This window comes from Musca autumnalis, unplaced genomic scaffold (assembly GCF_047663935.1).
Source record: "Musca autumnalis isolate F117 unplaced genomic scaffold, ASM4766393v1 scaffold_3, whole genome shotgun sequence".
Classification (NCBI taxonomy): domain Eukaryota; kingdom Metazoa; phylum Arthropoda; class Insecta; order Diptera; family Muscidae; genus Musca; species Musca autumnalis.
In genome coordinates this window covers 91,388,256-91,405,121 of record NW_027411866.1, presented here as the reverse complement: position 1 = coordinate 91,405,121, position 16,866 = coordinate 91,388,256, and the positions used below count along the sequence as shown (strand labels likewise).

Genomic DNA, 16,866 nt, shown 5'->3' with positions numbered 1-16,866 from the left:
TCGTCGTATCTGATGTGTTTACTGTAAGAAAGAAACGTAAACATATATAAAAGTAAACATGACATTTTTCGATTTTTGTCCACTGCGGCATCACTGTGCGCCGTTCGGACTCGGCCATTGAGAGCAAATGCCGCATTGGTTACTCCAGCGGCAAACCTCCTACTGGTGCCAATACCGTCTGCCCACATTACCAGCTCATCAACGAGCAAAAGGAAGCATAACCCAACGGGCTGAGGGCATGGAAAACCCCAACCTCATTTCCGTCAGGAACCCACAAGACATGGAAGGTGCTTGGTTGAAGGATCACTTGGTTAGAACGCTTTATCCGGAGAAGTGGTGCATGTATTTTGACGACAAACGCCTAAAGAACTTTGAATATCAGACCGTGGTCCTCAAGAATGAATCTATAGAAATTAAATTGGCGGCGCTCAGATACTGCACTCAAAAAAATTGCAGAAGGACTACAGAATATGTTCAACCTGTGAGTATCAATTGTAATGATTTTTTTACCGATACAGGAAGCGTGAATACCTGACAGGAAGCTGGGTCACCCCACATTCAGGTTCAGCATCAAGTGATTGATAGCGTTCTCCGTGTTGCCTTGGAAGATGAGCTACATGGGTCGACTGAATCACAAAACATCGAGTACTTCTTTGTGCAGGATTTGATGGGCAGTTATGCGCACTTGAAATCTGCATTCGTCAATTTGAAGACTGAACTTATTTAAACAAATGGCTGTGGAGACATCATGAAGTTGCTCTTCCGGCACTTCATTCAGAGGATTGAGATCTCTTTCGCAAAGTTTAAGCGGGTCCCAAACATCTAAAATGCACGCTGGAACTCTCGTGTCATTCTTGCTTTTCTTGCGTTTATTCTGATGTCTGAAACCAGGAGCAGGTTGCATAAAATCTATTCATATTCATTTCTTTATGACACATGAGCTGGTCATAGGTTCAGTAGTTAATTGTAACGCACTGAAGTTTTGAAGAACTACCTGTAGTTCTGAATGACTACCCAAAGGCTCTCAAATGCTTGTTTTCAATGGGTCTTCCTTTGGAAAAAAAAGAAATCGCCTAATATACGAGTTCTGATCGTTATTTTAAATTCAGTTTTAGGAAGAGGAAGAAGTCAGCGGGGGCCAAGTTCGGCGAATACGGTGCTTGATAATATAATATCGTTTTTTGACCAAAAACTCACGTACAAGCACCGATGTGTGAGCTGGCGAGTTATTTTGCAAAATCAATGATTGCTTTTTCTACAATATTTTGCGTTTCACGCAAACACGACCTTGTGGCAATAATTCATAATGCATCACGCCATTGCAGTCGAAGAAAACAGTGAGCAAAACCTTCATATTTGACCAAACTTGACGTGCTTTTTTCGGTGTTGGCTCTTCTGGACGTTTCCATTGGGATAATTGAGCTTTGATTTACAAGTCATATGGGTATATGCATAATTCATCACCAGTTTTTACCTTTTTGAGGTAATCTGTGTCGTCGTTGACGGTGCCGTGACATAGTTCCCAACGGACATAACTGAAAAACGATTTTGGAAATTATGCCCGCCGTGGTTTGCGGACATAAGTCCCAATGGGAGTTATGTCCTTTTTTAATATTTAATCGTTTTTTTAAATACAATTTTTATTTCAAATGTATAAGAAAACAAGTAAGAAAAGTCTATAGTCGGACGGAGCCGACCATGGGATACCCTATACCACTATCCCTGGACAATCGCTCTCCACGGAACTTCTTTTCAATGATTGTGAAAATTTAATTATCAAATATCAGAGATGTAACGTATAATATTTATGACCAAAACCAAAAAGTTATCTAGCATGTCAAAGACATTTTCGTAGCAGGAAAGGAAAATTTAGTTCACACAAACTAAAATGTAATGAAACCCAATTATGTAGTACTACTACTTCCGTTGTTTTACCGCTACGTTATTGAAATTTTTACCAATTTCACACAAAAGTTTCAGTCCATTTAACCGGCTAAGTATTATCTGATCTTCACGTTGGTTTGTACGCTTATTCTTCATCATAAACTCAAACTTTGTTTAAAATTTTGCGGGTTATTATTTTGACCTACAGAGCCGCTACAAAATTGGTTAAAATTTTCTATTCTAGCCCGAACCCAACCTCCTTAAAAAATCGTTACAATCGGTCCATAATAGGGGCCATAAGCTTGTTTCCAATTTTTAATGGACGGACACACATCGCTGTATCTCGTCGAGATATGAATTTCGGCATACCAAATAAGGGGTTTAGGACGAATATTTCGTGGTGTTACATAAACTTTTGGAGAGACAATAAGTAGCATGGGATAAAAATGTGGTTCTCTACACAGAACCCTATATATTATAGGCAAACACTTTATTGCAATTTACATCAGAGGAAAGGTCAGTAGTTTTTTTTTTCCATATGTAGGCTACTTTGCGAAATATATATGTCCTCAAGGAATTAAAATATCGACCAAAAATAAAATTTTTATATTTTTTCATACAAAAGTAATAGTCCATTTCACCCGCTAAAGAATATCCGATCATCATTCAAAATTGTAGGCATCTTTTTCGACCTATACTCTTACCCGGTGCAAAATTTCGTGACTATTGATGTATAATTGCGACTTCTAGCGAGTTTATTATTACACTACAAACAAATAACGGAATATATTAGGCTGTAATTCTGTTATCTGATCATGCACACCAACATAATTGGCATCAATTGAAAGGTCAAGCGTTCCACTTTCAAGTAAATCTCACTTGTCCGGAGTGTCACTTCAAGGAATTAAGATATAAGCTGTATATTAAACATTTTCACAATTCTGATCCGAACTCGGACGTTTCATCCGACTTTCGGACCGAATTCGGTCCGAACTCTGATGTTTCTTCCGATTATGGTTTGCTGGGTCGCGAAGTTTTAAAATATGTAACAGTTTTTTGATGAGACCTCGAGAGTGCTGTAATTATTTTGGTTCAGTTAGCTCTATGCCAGCCGGTATAAAAGCCAGGGTAGGATGACTGATGACTTTAGTGTATCCGAAAGAAAAGAAATATTTACCCGTAAAACGCTTATGCACAGGGTTAGTAATGAAGAGTATCACACAGACGGCCCAGTCCCGACTATAGCTTTTGCTCATTTGTTTTTATTTTCTCAATTGTCGAACATGTTAAGGCACCCTTAGGTTTATGTCCGAATATAATATATGGATGTAATATGAAAAAGAATACGCCAATTTATTTATAAATGAATGTACATACATATGTACGTTTGGTAGCACAAGTCAAGAAAGACAGTGCTGTCTGCTGTCTACAGCATGGTTTGTAAACACGTAGACGAATGTTATGATGGATACCTTCAGTCTAAATTATTTCACCAAAGAACGCAGAAGGAGTGATTTTTTTCGTAGCATCCATCGTATGTTGTACGATGTCGTTAAGAAGCTATATAAAAGTTGTCTTTTTTCTAAAATTATCGAATGTAATTGGAAAACTTCATATTTAAAATAATGGTAAGTTTAGCCGTCAGGTGTTATAAGCCAGTATTGAAGTCAATTGTTTAGCAATGAACTATGGATTTTCGTGATTGCTAATAGGTATCAAATCTTTCTGTCATCTAAATTGAAAGGAGGATCATGATACGCGTAATTTAAAATGCGTTTATTTTGACTTCAAAAATGTATTCAATAACAAATGACATACTTTAATCATTGACCTAAAAAGATGTAAAACATTTCAAATTTATGGAAGAAACCATTTTAAAAATTGCAAGGAAAAATATTAGAGAATATTTTTATATTGGAAATGTTGCATTTCACACACATTACAAAACATGTCTATCGGTAGAAAAAGGAATTAATGAGTTAGGTGACTGTTTTAATTTAAACTACAACATTTTATTCGATCTTCTTCTTAAAACAAAAAAAAAACTAAATAATTCAAATGGACCAGTCGTTGATGGATGATGAAGAATGTATAGAAAGGGAATACTAAAGCGTATAGAAAACAACTTGGAAATGTATCCTACCTATATGCACGTGTTTTTGATGCCCTGGGATAAATGGTAGCCACAAGCAGTGTACAACAATCGCACTTTTGTGGTTGTATAGCTGAAGGGCTGAAGGTATGGCAGACCATTTCGGCATTCAGTTAGCAGTTATTGTTAAAAATGTAAAAATTATGTTTCTCAGAAGTGGCACAATATTGAACAAAAAAAAAAACTTGCCTTAAAAAACTCGTTCATTTGAATTGCACAAAAACAAAAAGTCAAAACAATACTCGATGATATTGGCTAAAACAGTAGATGGAATGAAAAATAAACGCAAAGCATCCAAGTCAAAAGACGACAACGATTGTTGTGATACATATATAATAAAGAAGATGGGTATTAGAATGTACCGAAAAGTTTAAATTATTGAAGCTTAACCCATAATTCGTTACTAAAATTCGTAACTACGTATTTAATTACCTATTTTAGTAGCCAACAAATAACCAATTATTACAGACGACATATTGGTAAAATAGTGGATTAGTCAGCTGTTTTGCAATGAGTATTTTTGTTGGGTTACGATGTATAGACACAAAAATTCACATGTCATCCTTAAAATAATAATAAATATTTTGATGATAAAAATTTCTTTTTTTGTCAAAACTCTACTTCACAAAGAGGTGGTTGCGAAAAGTTGCCTTAGATAATTATGAAACCATATATTCTTCAATTTCACTGTGTAAGAACCACTTAGTTCGATTGACTGAACGTTGAACAACCCATCTGAAAAACAATTCGTTACACTCTTGTGTATGTACATATATTCACTATGATGCGAAAAGAATCTATATATATAAAAGAGTAAAGTGATGATGTGATCTACAACGCCCAGACGAAACGGCTGAAGCTAGAATCCCCAAATTTTGTGTGAGGATTAGTCTTGGGGCAAAGGTGCTCGATAAGGCTGGGTTTTTGGAAATTCGTCCTAGAAGGGTACGAAAAGTACTAAAATGTACTAAAAATGGTACCATTTGTGTGGGGGGCCGACTAAGAATCAACGCCCAGACGAAACGGCTGAAGCTAGAATTCCCAAATTTTAAGTGAGGATTAGTCTTGGGGCGAAGGTGCTCGATAAGGCTGGGTTTTTGGAAATTCGTCCTACAAGGGTGCGAAAAGCACTAAAATGTACTAAAAATGGTCAAATTTGTGTGGGGGCCGACTAGGAATCAACGACCAGACGAAACGGCTGAAGCTAGAATTCCCAAATTTTGGGTGAGGATTAGTCTTGGGGCGAAGGAGCTCGATAAGGCTGGGTTTTTGGAAATTCGTCCTACAAGGATGCGAAAAGCACTAAAATGTACTAAAAATGGTCAAATTTGTGTGGGGGCCGACTAAGAATCAACGCCCAGACGAAACTGCTGAAGCTAGAATTCCCAAATTTTGGGTAAGGATTAGTCTTGGGGCGAGGGTGCTCGATAAGGCTGGGTTTTTGGAAATTCGTCCTACAAGGGTGCGAAAAGCACTAAAATGTACTAAAAATGGTCAAATTTGTGTGGGGGCCGACTAGGAATCAACGCCCAGACGAAACGGCTGAAGCTAGAATTCCCAAATTTTGGGTGAGGATTAGTCTTGGGGCGAAGGTGCTCGATAAGGCTGGGTTTTTGGAAATTCGTCCTACAAGGATGCGAAAAGCACTAAAATGTACTAAAAATGGTCAAATTTGTGTGGGGGGGCGACTAAGAATCAACGCCCAGACGAAACTGCTTAAGCTACAATTCCCAAATTTTGGGTGAGGATTAGTCTTGGGGCGAAGGTGCTCGATAAGGCTGGGTTTTTGGAAATTCGTCCTACAAGGGTGCGAAAAGCACTAAAATGTACTAAAAATGGTCAAATTTGTGTGGGGGCCGACTAAGAATCAACGCCCAGACGAAACGGCTGAAGCTAGAATTCCCAAATTTTGGGTGAGGATTAGTCTTGGGGCGAGGGTGCTCGATAAGGCTGGGTTTTTGGAAATTCGTCCTACAAGGGTGCGAAAAGCACTAAAATGTACTAAAAATTGTCAAATTTGTGTGGGGGCCGACTAAGAATCAACGCCCAGACGAAACGGCTGAAGCTAGAATTCCCAAATTTTGGGTGAGGATTAGTCTTGGGGCGAGGGTGCTCGATAAGGCTGGGTTTTTGGAAATTCGTCCTACAAGGGTGCGAAAAGCACTAAAATGTACTAAAAATGGTCAAATTTGTGTGGGGGGCCGACTAGGAATCAACGCCCAGACGAAACGGCTGAACCTAGAATTCCCAAATTTTGGGTGAGGATTAGTCTTGGGCCGAAGGTGCTCGATAAGGCTGGGTTTTTGGAAATTCGTCCTAGAAGGATGCGAAAAGCACTAAAATGTACTAAAAACTGTCTCATTTGTGTGGCTGACCGCTAATAATCAACGCCCAGACAAAACGGCTGAAGCTAGAAACCTGAGATTTTGTGTGAGTGTTAGTCTTGGGGCGAAGGTGCTCGATAAGGCTGGGTTTTTGGAAATTTTTCCTACAAGGGTGCGAAAAGCACTAAAATGTACTAAAAATGGTAACATTTGTGTGGCTGACTGATTAATAATCAACGCTCAGACGAAACGGCTGAAGCTAGAATCTTGAAAATTTGGGTGAGGGTTAGACTTGTGGCGAAGGTGCCCGATATGGCTGGGTGTTTGGAAATTTGTCCTAGAAGGGTGCTAAAATGTACTAACAATGGTGCTTTTTGTATGGCTAACTGATTAATAATCAACGCTCAGACGAAACGGCTAAAGCTAGAATCTTGAAATTTTATGTGAGGTTTAATCTTGGGGCGAAGGTGCTCGATAAGGCTGGGTTTTTGGAAATTCGTCCTAGAAGGATGCGAAAAGCACTAAAATGTACTAAAAATTGTCTCATTTGTGTGGCTGACCGCCTTATAATCAATGCCCAGACGAAACGGATGAAGCTAGAAGCTTGAAATTTTGAGTGTAGATTGGTGTTGGTATGTAGGCGTGAGATAAGGCTCGGTTTTTGGAAATTCGAACTGGAAGGGTACGAAAAGTACTAAATGGTACTAAATATGGTACCCTTTGTATTATTTGTATTTGTATTTGAAATTTGGGATGAGGGTCACTGGTGGAGAGTTAGAAAGATGTACCAAAGGGTTTTTGGAATTTCGACCTAGAAGTGTACGAAAAGTAATAAAAGTTATAAAATTTAGTACCAGTTGTATATTTTGAACGGCTATAGCTAGAATCTTGAAATTTGGTATGGAAATAAAGGATGGGAGGTGGTTCTCATGTGTACGAAAAGTACTAAAGTGTACTAAATTTAGTACAATTTGGATTTGAGTGAACGGATAAAGCTGGAAACTTGAATTTTAAAATTAAGACTACTATTGAAGAGTAGGATTGAGATATGACGGTTATTTTTGGAAATTCGTACTTATGTGTACGAAAAGTACTAAATTTGGTACAATTTGGATTTTTGTGAATGGATAGAGGTGGAATCCTGAAGTTTTGGATTATTATTACTGTTAGAGTATAGGATTAAGGTAGTTTTGAACATTTTTACTTATTCGTACGAAAAGTACTAAACGGTCGTGAATTTGGTACAATTTGGATTTGGGTGAATGGATATAGGTGGAATCCTGTAATTTGGAATCAAGATTACTGTTGGACTGTAAGATTGAGTTAATCTTGGAAATTCGTACCTATGGGTACGGAAAATAATAAATTTGGTACAATGGTACTAAATTTGGTACAATTTAAATTTAGGTAAACGGACAGAGCTGGAATCTTGAATTATTGAATTAAGATTTCTATTGGGCTGTAGGATTGAACAAGTTGTGGAAATTTGTACGAAAGTAGTAAATGGTACTCAATTTGGATTTGGGTGCACGGATAGTGCTGGAATCCTGAAATCTGGAATTAAGGTTACTGATGGAGTGAAGGATTGTGGTAGTTTTGGAAATTCATACTTATGGGTACGGAAGGTACTAAATGTACTAAATTTGGTACAATTTGGATTTGGGTGAACAGATTGAGCTGGAATGCTGAAATTTATAATTAAAGTTACTTATGGGGTGTAAGATTGAGGTAGTTTTGGAAATTCGTACTTACGGGTACGGAAAGTACTAAATGGTACTAAGTTTTGTACATTTTCGATTTGGGTAAACAGATAGAGCTGGAATTCTGAAATTTATAATTAAGATTACTTATGGAGTGTAGGATTGAGGTAGTTTTGGAAATTCGTACTTATGGGTATGAAATGTACTAAATGGCACTTAATTTAGTACAATCTCTATTTGGGTGAACGGATAGAGCAGAAATCCTGGAATTTCGAGTTAAGGTTATTGTTGGAGTGTAGGGTTAAGTAAGTTTTGGAAATTCGTACTTATGGGCACGGAATGTACTAAGCGGTACTAAATTGGTACAATTTACATTTGGGTGAACGGAGAGAGCTGGAATCCTGAATTTTAGATTACTGATGGAGTGTAGGACTGAGATAGTTTTGGAAGTTCGTACTTATGGTTACGAAAAGTACTAACTGGTACTTAATTTCGTACAATTTAGTTTAGGTTTTAGGTGAAATTTGGAATTACTGTTGGAGATAGTTACTGAAATTCGTACTTTCATACGAAAAGTATTAATGGTATTATGAATAAAGATGGAATTCGGAAATTTGGTATTATAGACCCTCTTGATGTGTAGGGTTGAGATATGGATGTGGTTGTGGATATACTTACAAAATGGCACAGAATTTGGTTCAAACTGTTATTGTGTAAATTAGTAGAGTTGAAATTGTGAAATTCGATATTATGTGTACGTACTTATGTATACGAAAAATACTAAATTGCGGTTGGGATTATGTTTTGGATAAAAGGCAGTAGTTTTTTAACTTATACATATTATAGGTACTGAATTTGGTACCAGTTTGGCGTTGAAGGTATAAAGTGGTATTTCGAATTGTTGTTGAGGGATGGTGTTGGTGTTTAGATAAGATTTTTTTTTTTTTTAAATGCATACAAATTCTGAAATTAGGCTTAGGGCTGGCTGACTTATTGAGAAATACACAATGGTATTATATTTGACGTTGGTGTAGCAATGAAGCTGGAATAATATAATTAGTGTGTGAAAAGTACAAAATTGCAATCAATTTGGTATTGGGCTAAGGAATAGGTACATTATCTATTTGACAGGTTCATTTTTAGAAGTGGTCGTACAATAAATGTACTAGGAGTATTAAGTAATACTAAATATTGAAGCACTGGTATTGGGTGAATCGATAATTGAAATTTGTTGTGAGGATCACTGTTGAGATTGGATCAGAATGTTTATTAAAATCCACCTTTAAATGTATGAAAGGTTTCCACATGTAATACTATTGACATTGGGTGAACAAGTAGAGCTAAAACTGTAACAAGCTAATGAGCTAAGGTTCTGGATTCTAAAAATTGTACTGAATAATGTTCTATTGTTTCTATGTTAACACGAATTCGGTTTCTAAATAATGTAATAATTGTTTCACAAACATCCCAGACGGGACAAGGGAGACTTCTCTCATATCAATGAGTGCACCCCGATTCATATTAGATCAATGATATGGGACGTACTGATTATCGCCGAGTCCGAAGGCGTGCCTTACGACACCATTTGTAGAGAAGTTTTACATGACTGAAATACTCAGTAAATGTCGCCAACATTACTGAGGATTATTTTGCAATCGTCGAAAATTTGATGTTGCCTGACCGGGGAATCGATCGGTTTTCTACATTTCGATATCACAAATTCCAAAATTTGGACTGAAATTTTAATGTAGGTCGCTGTTGAAGTGTAGAGGTCTTTTTTTTTTTTTTTTTGAGATTCGAACAAAACATGCACGAACAGTACTTGAAAGAAATTAAATATCAATTTAAATAGCTATAAGTACATAAAAATGTTCAGTGTTCACCATATTAAATGTTTATTTGAATATTATTTCTTTTCCGCATACGAAGTAGCGGGCATTTTGCTAGTGTTATTATAAATCGGCAGGTATACAAAACGTTTAAAGGACAACAAACCAATTGTTGTACTAGTCATTCAGCCATATAAAATGTCCAACTAGCCCGACGACAGTCTACAGCAGCAGCAGTGAATTCATTTGGACCCACTTTAAAGGTAACAAATAACTGGTTGACAGCCAGTCACAAACGCTATGTCTGTCAGACAGTAGAGCCAACACAAGGAGACAGACACCACAGCTAAAAATAATTTCGAATTTGTGAGATGTTTCATTTGTTCCTTAAGTCGTGGTCCACACTAAAGTGATTTCATTAAAAAATCATGAATTTATTCGTTTTCCGATCGAGTTCCGTGCTAAAGAAATTTTATGAAATTGCTGCAGTGGGGCATTTAATATAAAAATGCCTATTTTTGTGAAATTATTTCATTGAAATCACTCTAGTGTGGACCGGGACTAAGGAACGCTACAATCAGTTGTATCGATATTTTTTATTCCCTTCACTAAAAGGAACGGGTCGTTCATTTCGTTCGTTGGCTCATTTTCGTTCAATATTACATCTCAGAAAGGCAGATAGAGCGAAACCTAAAGTAAAATAACCTGAATGAATTATATTCGAACAAGTGAATATAGTTCCTTCGGGTAATTTTACTTCAGCTTTCGTGCTATCTCCCTATTTTATTAAAAATGATATACACAATACTGTAGAAAAATGAACGATAAAAACATTTCGCTCATTTCGTTATTTTTTCTTGACATTTCTAAGTTTAGGTTTCGCTCCAACACTCTTTTACCCAATGAACTAGAAGAGCTAAATGAACGAGGTAATGTAAATTAACGATATAAGCGATTGATTGGTTGTGGTTCCGTTCGCTCATTTCACTGAATTGTTCCTTTGAACTAGATCATTCATGAACGACAGATCTGCAGTTCCTTGTATAAACTGACTTGACCAACAACGTAACCGATATCGATTTTCTGTACCTCTTGGAGGCTAATTTGACCATATATTTGTTGACCTATGTTGACTTGGTTGCAAAAATCAATGTCAATAGTTAATAACAAACCGGAACCATGTGGAAGATATTGTACTGATAAAAAAACAAATACAAATGTATCAATTAGCTTTGCCGACAAAGCAATGCGCTCAGCCTTTGACCGAAAAACAAAAAAAGGGATGAGACCTCAGGAAGTGTGGTCTTGCCCACAAAAGAAATTGTACCGTTGTGATAACGGCCGCGAGGACAACCTGCGGAAAAAATTTTCAAACGATCCGAGAAATGTACTAAAACTGCACTTCAAATTTTGTGTGGGAGACCATATAGCCCACATTCGAAATTGATTTATATCTGGAAGAAACGTTACGGGGTAATTCGACTCAGTTCTTATCTTTGTCGTCCATGTGGGGAACATAGTGGGCGTAGATTTAGTCGCATGTCGAATGTCGTCCGGTTATTCCACAGTTATTTGCGAAAAGCTGAGATGTAGGAAAAAGGTTTTCACGCCCCTAGCCGGCAGCACTTGGGGTGCAGTTAAAGAAACCTTTTTGACCATATATAACGCGATAGGTCGGTTTGTGGTAAGCTATGCGGAGCCAATATGGTTCACGAATAAAAGTGCAAAGCGATGGACAAATATTCAAACCTGTCAGAACAGTCCCTAGAGAATAGGGTGCCTTCTTATGTCTTCAGTGGACCTTTTACATGAGGAGGCAAATATTCTTCCAGTACAGCAACACAATGGCATGTTTTCGTTGAACTACTTGCTCGGGTGTTACTGTGAGAGCCATTCCACCTAGGTATATCAGGAGGGATCTTCATGATCTAGAAAGGTCCAACGTTACTAGAGAAACCCCCTAGATGAACAAGCCTATCAAACATGTTTAAATAGTATTCACACGGATGCAGTAGCAGATGCCATAAACAACTATCGTGCGAATGCAGTCCTCGGAGAACATATCCCATCAGCTGCCACAACAAACCAGAGTAGTTTTTCAGCTACGCTCGGTATGGTGCACCCGTCTCAACTCCTATGGGGCAAGGATCGATGACACCGTGTAAAACATCTGCTCAGCATGCAGCACAGCCCGCACGAGACACTGCATCTTTTCAACTGCACTGCCAAACCAATTTAACTAACATCTGCCCAGCATGCGGCACCCACAACACACTGCACCCTTTCAACTGCCTTGCCAAACCTAATCAACTAATTCCAGTAGATCTGTGGTTACATCCAATCGAAGCTACCAAATTCCTATAACTGGAGTTAGACCCAGAGCCAAATTAAGCAGAAGAAAGAACTTACAAACAAAAATAAAAATCAATGTTACAACAACAACATAAATAAGCTTATCCCGGCAAAAATGTCTAATATAAACAGGCCATTACACTGTGTTAAATTGTTGATTGCACCATATTTTCAATATGTCTCTGCAGCTACTTTCGTTATGACGAATTTCCTGTAAATTTTAAATTTTTAACATTGATACCAGAGTTCATTTAACAGTTCTTCAATGAACTTTCCCTCAAAATTCCGTAATACTCTTCGATTGAAAATCTTCTCGGAATTATGATGTTGTCTTTTACATTTATTTATTTTTTTGTTCTGGTCTTCACGTCAATTCATTCAAGACTGGTTTGCTCTAAATATAAAATTCAACTTAATTTTAATTCCTTTTGACTAACCTCTGCCCATAAAAGATTGGGGGATTCCATCGTTTGTTTGTTTTTATGTTTATATATTGGTCTATAATATAATTGACAACAAAACCGGAAAGTGTGAATTAATAGATGTTTTATCAGTTGATTTCGACACATATTTTGTGTCGTTTTTTATTTTAATAGCAATATTAACTTGTCACAAAGTATAGTTGAAAGTTCATATATTCTTTTTTTGTAATTGTTCCAACATTTGTGATAACAATCTGATGAATTGTCTTAGTAGTTAGAAAATATGTTGATAGGTATATGAGTCATCATCACCCAGAACATAAAGCAGGGCAATCACTATGAAATTTATTGTCCATCCGATACGTGTGCGTTTGATAAGTGTGTAGCAAAGCATTCAATTCATCTTCAATCTGCAGTCGAAAACTTCAATTTTTCCTCAAAAACTGAATGAATTATTTTTTTCACAAGCACTCTCTATTTCTCAAAATCGTTTTTTGACAATTTTCAATTGCTTGAGTGGAGTATTCCCCCATTGTTTTTAACAAAGCTCCATTTTTTGACAATTTTAAAAATTAACCCTTTTCATGGGTTTGACTGGGTTTTAGTTTGCAAATCAAATCACTAAAATAAAAAGATGTCAAAGAAGATTCACAAAAAAAAACAACAAAGAGGGTCATTTCAAAGAATTGGGAACTGTTGCGGCTCTCAAGTATTAAATACATAAAATAAAACTTAGTTTTCCCAAGATAATAGAGTCGTTAGTATGAAGAAATGGAACTTACATATGTATATCAAAAGTGTTAAACTTTGGACATGGAATATGATTTTATCCCATTAATCATATTCAATGATACCTGTTTTAAAACTCTTATGGGCATTACGCACGTTTAACAGCGAATTTTTTATTTGGCAGCGAACTTTATTTATACCTACATACATATGTTGGTTGATCTCATAAACCACACAAGAATTTTAACGATACTATTTTGTTGTTCATAAACATTTATGGATTTCTCTTAAAACTTAAAAATTTCGAAGTATATACATCATGCTGTGAAATATTGATTTGATTCAATCAAGAGCCAACTTCTACGAGCGTATTTCCATAAATTAAATGATAATCATTTTATAACAGAACAATAGAGTCTGCAGAAACAGCCCACGCATAAAAATTCACAGAAATTCAAAAAGCAAAAAAAAAGAATGAGAAAGCTATTTTTAACTTACAAAACTGAGTTTCGAATTTTGACACAATTTGTTGTTGTAACATTGTTTTTATTTTGTGTTGGTAAGTTCATTTTGCTGCTTAGCCTGGCTCTGGCTTTATCTCCAGTTCTGGGAAAGTGGCTGCTTCGATAGGATGCAACCACAAATCTACTGGAATTAGTTGAGTAGGTTTGGCAGGGCAGTTGAAAAGATGCAGTGCGTGCCGCATGCTGGACAGGTGCTTTGCACGGTGTCATCGATCCTTGCTCTATAGGAATTTAGACGGCTCCTCCATTCCGAGCGTAGTTGAGCCAAAACTACTCTGGTTTGTTGTGGCAGCTGACGCTCATCAGCTGCGATAGATGGGATATGTTCTCCGAGGACCGCATTCACACTATAGTTGTTTATGCTATCTGCGACTGCATCCGTGTGAATGCTATTAAAACCTGTTTGGTAGGCTTGTAGATCTAGGCGATCTCTCTTGTAACGTTGGACCTCTATTTCTAGATCATGAAGATGTCTCCTGACATGTCTGGGTGGCGGTGTCCTCACGGTAATCCCCTAGCAATTACCGGCCCTTGTCGCATTCTTAGTTCGAATCAGTTAAAAATTTGGGAAGATAATTTTTTGATTTTAGGAAGAACGCTATTGTTTTTGGTAAAAATCGGCTCAGATTTGGATATAGCAATTTTGATGAAATCTTGAAAATGTCACTGAATGTCACTAAGTTGAGTTGAGGTTTATGGTGCACCAATCACGCTACATATGTATGTATGTCCAATTTTGATGATATTTGGAATGTGTGACGGAATTTGCACTATAAAATTGTTGCCAAATGATATTGAAATCGGTTCAGATTTGGCAATAGTCCCGATATATATGTTTGCCCGATTTGAAGAATATTAATTTGCAAAGATTGAAAGCTGATAAGCAGATAATCCTGTTAATTCGTATTTGTTTATACTAACCCCGTTAAATCGATATTTAGCTATATCGTAATTCCCGATAATTCGAAAAATACCAATAATATTTCGTCGTTTTATTCTTTTTGTTGCATTGCTCGCTACAAAGCGTTTGTCATCAAGAGAAGACTAGAATTTACCTCCTGTATAACCTTACTAAATGAACCTTGAATACTCACCTAATTCTTTGCAAACGATGAACTTTGACGTGCAGTAACATTGTCCTAATTTGTTTTATGGGGCAGATAATTTTCCTTGCCGTTTGCTATTGCAAATGCAACTTATTGCTGACTTTTAGTTATCGTGATGGATGTATTTGGTAGTGAAGCGAAATCCAAGAATATATTTTTCCATAAGCATTCATCGACGTGTTAATAGATTTGTTTCTCCATGCATGTGAACGTTTTACGTATTTCGAATTGTACCCCAATATATGTATGTACAGATGAAGGTATGTTTGTACATATGTATGTGCTTTTAGCGGTTACTCGAATGACTGAAATTCACATGTCTGTAAGAAATGTAAGGAAATTAAGAAAATTTTTATTATTTGAACATTATTGTTATAGTAAAATTTTATTAATAATAATCATACATTTTGAGATTTTGTTTTTCATGTTCATACATACGTATGCATGCATGTATGTATATGGGGATTTCTGAGTGGCTTTCATCATCAAAACATTCTAGTATATTTTCAGATTTTTTATATTAAAGTATTTTTTTATTTTATTATATTAAAGTACGATCAATTTCAAAAATTGTAAGTCCTATTTGGAAGTGGGATTCGAATAATTACCATTTTTTTTTTAAATTTTTATTTTAATTTGTCAATACAATCTTTCCTTTATACCAGTCTGATACATTTGTTATTTTACCAAAATATAAAAAAATTACATTTTTTAACATTTGTTTTGTTTTTTAATGTAGGAATTCATTTTAAGCATCTTAAAAACTGAGTCATTTTTTCGATTTTGAAAATGCATTAGCAATTATTGTACCAGCCGGACAGTAAACTAACTAAAACAGTTATTTGATTATATGACTAGGCATCCGAGCCGAATAATCTACCAAATAGTAATCTTATATTTTCTTCAGAAGATGATTATTTAAATACGAAAGAGGACTTAAATGTAAAATATGCAATGGCTAAAACCAGGGTTTCGGAGTTGAGCAGTTTTGCTATAGTCGGAGTCTGAGTCGAAAAAAATAACTCGACTCCGACTCCAGGCAAAATTTTTTCCACGTTATAGAAATATAACATTAAATTTGGAACAAGAACATTTTTTTTAATCATTAGTATATTATACTAAGTTAAAGGACAATTCACAGGATATTTATTATCGTCTGAAGTGTATTCTATTGATCCCTATTTGGTTGATACAATTGATTTTTTACATTTTTGCAAACAAAAGTAAAGTTCTATGACAATCGAATTAAGATTGGACCTTTAACCTCTTACGTCAGAAGTCTTACTGGTCTTCTCACAAAGGTCTATTGGTTGTTGTTGTAGCAACGCAAACGTGTTCGTTCTTGTATTATTTTAGTTATCAGGTTCCTCTGTATCCAGATTCAAGAATTCTGCAACCTGGACTGGTTGCGTCCATAAGGAATCAGGCACATGCTGGGCAGGTGTTGGGTATCGTGGCGTCAATTCGGGCCAAATACGAATTGAGTCGGATACATCGTCCGGATCTTAACTGAGCTAAAACCACTCGTGTTTGCCTTGGCAGCTGGCGTTCTTCAGCTGCGATGGATGGGGGGTGGTCTCCAAGTACGGCATTCACACTGTATCTCTGTACTGCCTGCGCAACCATATCAGTGTGAATGCTATCCAAGCCTGCCTGATAAGCTCGTTGGTCTAGAGGTTCTCTTTTATACCTTTGGACCACTCTCTCTCTAGATCATGAAGATCTCTCCTGACGTGCCTGGTTGGAGGAAGCCTGTCCATTAAATCGTGACAGGGATGCTTACTGCGATAACACCCAAGCAGGTACTGCATCGACAACCTTTTATTGTGTTGACGCGCCGGTAA

At 36.6% G+C, this 16,866-nt stretch overlaps 1 protein-coding gene across 1 annotated transcript in view; it reads right to left on the bottom strand.

Annotated features, from left to right (window-relative positions):
* LOC141396911 (cytokine receptor-like) overlaps nucleotides 1-16,866 on the bottom strand; it is a 113,982-nt gene that overhangs the window by 63,655 nt on the left and 33,461 nt on the right. Inside the window, exon 2 of the mRNA XM_073972638.1 lies at nucleotides 15,011-15,342. Within this exon, the coding sequence (XP_073828739.1) occupies nucleotides 15,011-15,051 (41 nt within the window). The 5' untranslated portion in view covers nucleotides 15,052-15,342. The remainder of the gene's footprint in view (nucleotides 1-15,010; nucleotides 15,343-16,866) is intronic.